This window comes from Protobothrops mucrosquamatus, unplaced genomic scaffold (genome assembly GCF_001527695.2).
Source record: "Protobothrops mucrosquamatus isolate PMUCROS unplaced genomic scaffold, P.Mucros_1.0 scaffold738, whole genome shotgun sequence".
In the NCBI taxonomy this organism is placed as follows: domain Eukaryota; kingdom Metazoa; phylum Chordata; class Lepidosauria; order Squamata; family Viperidae; genus Protobothrops; species Protobothrops mucrosquamatus.
In genome coordinates, this window is record NW_015387011.1 from 426,203 (window position 1) to 429,758 (window position 3,556).

The following is a 3,556-nucleotide window of genomic DNA, read 5'->3' on the forward strand; positions in this document are numbered from 1 at the left end:
ACATCAGGAAAAAAAAAACAGTGGCAAAGTACTCCTATATTGTCACCAAGAAAATTACTTGAGCATTTCCATAAAGTTATCCAAAGTTGTCCTTGATTTAAAGAGGGTTTTTACAATAAAATGGAGATTTGTGCCAGCTTAAAAACTACTGTGCATCACAACAAAACAGGATTTAAGCATAATTTATTCAACATAATTGGATGGATTCACCATATTGGAAGTCATAAACTATGGTATCTAAGGACATAGTAGCCAAGTACACCAGAAAGCAGGCATCTAGCACCTGTGGCCTAGAAAAGATTTCAGCAGGTGCAGCTTGCCGCATCAACTAAGCCAGCAGAAATCTCGTCTTCTACAGCTGTTGTAAAGTCACAGATGCCCTGTTTTTGCATGCGTTGAGTCCCTCGGCTTGAGAATAAATTCCTTTAAAATGAAAATCAAGTTGTCCTTTATAAGCCTGTAGCACTATTGTAGGAGAAGCTGCTACGTATTAAATAGAAAATCTTTCGTGCAGAACTCAAAACGGGCTTTAGCAGCGGACTCCGAGAAGCGTGTTACCTAGCGGTCTTCAAACTTGGCCCTTTTATGACTTGTGGACTTCAACTCCCAGAATTCTTCAGCCAGGCACGCTGGCTGAGGAATTCTGGGAGTTGAAGTCCACAAGTCATAAAAGGGCCAAGTTTGAAGAGCCCTGGTGTTACCCATCTGCACAACACAAGGCTGGAGAGAGTTGAGTTCCCAAGGCGCCGATAGGAAAGTCGTCGGTGAGGGTGCACTGCCATTTTAGTCACCCTTCACAATCACATTCAATCTGCAGACATCCCCACCGCGTGCCGTCTCTAACAGCGTTCACACGGAGACGGGGGCTAATATTTGGCACCGCTTTCCGTGGCGTTCACACACACACACACACACCCAGAGGCTCCCATCCACCAATCAGACGCGAGAGACTTGGAAAACAACTCCTCCCATCGCCCAGGTTGGTTGGTTGGAGGAAAGCGAAAGTTAGCTAGGAAATTTTGGGCGTTTTGAATGCGAAGCAGCTCTCTCCGCCCGCCCCCCCCCCGGAGTGTTGGGGAGGAATTGGGTTGCCCCACGGCCGGAGGTGGAGGTGGACGCCCCTGCCCAGCTGTTGCTCGTCCAGACCATGGGGGATCTGGGGAGACCCGCCTCTCCTGTTCAGAACGTCCCTGAAAAACAGATCTCCGAGTCGAGAACGTCGGAAGGGCTGCATCTGCAAGCCATCGCAGGGTGGACGGGAGAGGCCCTCTGTGAAAAGCATCGCGAGCCCCTCAAGGTTTTCTGCTGGGAGGACTGTGCCTTCATCTGCTTGGTATGCGACAAATCCAAGAAGCACCGGGGTCACTTGGTACTTCCGGTCGAGGAGGCAGCTGAAGATTACAGGGTAACGAAATAATTTTTGCTGGCCTAGGTGAGGCCGACCTGCTACTCTTCACTCTTTGAAGGGGTGGACTTCTGCCCTGCTTGCACAAGCTTTGGAGCCCCCCCCCCGAGCCTGTGCATTGATTGGATACTTCTAAAAACCTGGCTTTGCACAATATGCTTAATTCCAAAACGTGTTGAACAGCACTATTACAGTGGCCATATAAGTATATGCTATACAGCCCAACCACCTTATTGTGACTTAATGTGATGGTGAAGGCAGCAGCTGGATTTCCCAGGACTGACTGTATGCCAGGTACTGTGCAAACCCAGCCTAATTATCCTAGGTTTTTCCCCTGAGAAACCTAGACTGATACCCTAGAATCTGTTCCTTCAGTCAGTCCCCCAATAAAGTCAGTTGCCCAAATCCTGTGGGGTCAAATGTGTATGTTCTGTATATGCCTTCCCCCACAAGATGATCTCCAGTAATGTAAGAATCAGTTTCTATCATTCCCTCATCCCTGTAGTAAATAGAAGTTGCACTTTGACACATCCACAAGGCTTCCTTGAAGAGAGTCTTTCACGTGAAAAGAATTCATCGGATCGTAGCTTTGGGGCTGATGCTCAAATCAGTCTTGACTCATGGTAGTTTCTTGGACACATCCATGTAGCTTTCTTGACAACAGTATGGAAGTGGCGTGCCATTGGCAGGGATTCTGGTAATCTTCCACTCAGTGCCAAAAAAATCTCTCCCTGCTTAACTTTTGAATCCAGACAAGATTCAAAATGTTTTTATAACAAAGCACACCATTTGTAAGAGTCATGATTTATTCTCTTAGATCTAATCTTTCCTCTGAGGGCTGACAGGAGCAGTAAGATTTATCTTTCATTTTATTGTCCCAACGACAGCTCAGTTAGGTAAGCTGAAGTGTCAGACTGTGGCATGGGTGACTGAGGGAAAAAAAGGAAAGAAGGTCTTCCCAAGATCAATGCAGACGAATGTAGCCGAAAATCAGGAGTCCTGTAGCACTTTTTCAGATGAACACATTTTATCAAATGGTATAATTTAATGAGCTACAGTTCACTTCAGCAGATGCACGGGATGTTTCCAGTTTAATGCATCTGCATAACCACTTCAACTTCTCCTCTCCTTCCTCCCATTCCAATCAAAATCCTACCTCAGTCTAGCATAGTGTTTCTCAACCTCAACAACTTTAAGATGTGTGGACTTCATGTTGACTGGGGAATTCTGAGAGTTGAGGTTCACACATCTTAAAAGTTGCTGAAACACTGGTCTAGCATAACCCTGTTAGGGTGCATGGAATTCCATGTTGAATATATTTGGCATATAGTTGCATCTGATTTACTTGACGTTATTTGTTTATTTCATTGCACTTTTGAACTTGCTCTTTTATATTGTGTGCCAAGCAAAGTCAGTTTAGAGTTTGGTGGTGCCCAAATCAAATCAATAAAATAGCCTAAACGAGAATGCAGAGCTGTGCCAACAGTCTTGTATTTTTCCAAAAAGCTAAGCAGGATCAGACTTGGTTAGTAAATAGTAGTAGTAGTAGTAGTAGTAGTAGTAGTAGTAGTAGTAGTAGTAGTAGTAGTAGTAGTAGTAATAATAATAATAATAATAATAATAATAATAATAATAATAATAATAATAATAATAATAATAATAATAATAAAAAAGTTGGAAGGGACCTTGGAGGTCATCGAGTCCAACCCCCTGCTCAGGCAGGAAACCCTACACCATTTCGGACAGATGGCTGTCCAGTCTCTTCTTAAAAACTTCCAGTGTTGGAGCATTCACAGCTTCTGGAGGCAGGTTGTTCCATTGGTTAATTGTTCTGACTGTCAGGAAGTTTCTCCTTAGTTCTAGGTTGCTTCTCTCCTTGATTAGTTTCCATCCGTTGCTTCTTGTCCTGCACTGAGGCGCCTTGGAGAATAGTTTGACTCCCTCTTCTTTGTGGCAGCCCCTGAGATATTGGAACACTGCTATCATGTCCCCCCTTGTCCTTCTCTTCGTTAAACTAGATATACCCAATTCCAGCAACCATTCCTCAGATGTTTTAGCCTCCAGTCCCCTAATCATCTTTGTTGCTCTTCTCTGTACTCTTTCTAGAGTCTCAGCATCTTTTTTACATCGTGGTGACCAAAACTGGATGCC

At 44.4% G+C, this 3,556-nt stretch overlaps 1 protein-coding gene across 1 annotated transcript in view; it reads left to right on the plus strand.

Annotated features, from left to right (window-relative positions):
• Positions 1-1,079: 1,079 nt before the first annotated feature.
• Positions 1,080-3,556, plus strand: part of LOC107289619 (zinc finger protein RFP-like) — a 13,374-nt gene continuing 10,897 nt past the window's right edge. The window contains exon 1 of the mRNA XM_015818410.2: positions 1,080-1,405. Within this exon, the coding sequence (XP_015673896.1) occupies positions 1,148-1,405 (258 nt within the window). The 5' untranslated portion in view covers positions 1,080-1,147. The remainder of the gene's footprint in view (positions 1,406-3,556) is intronic.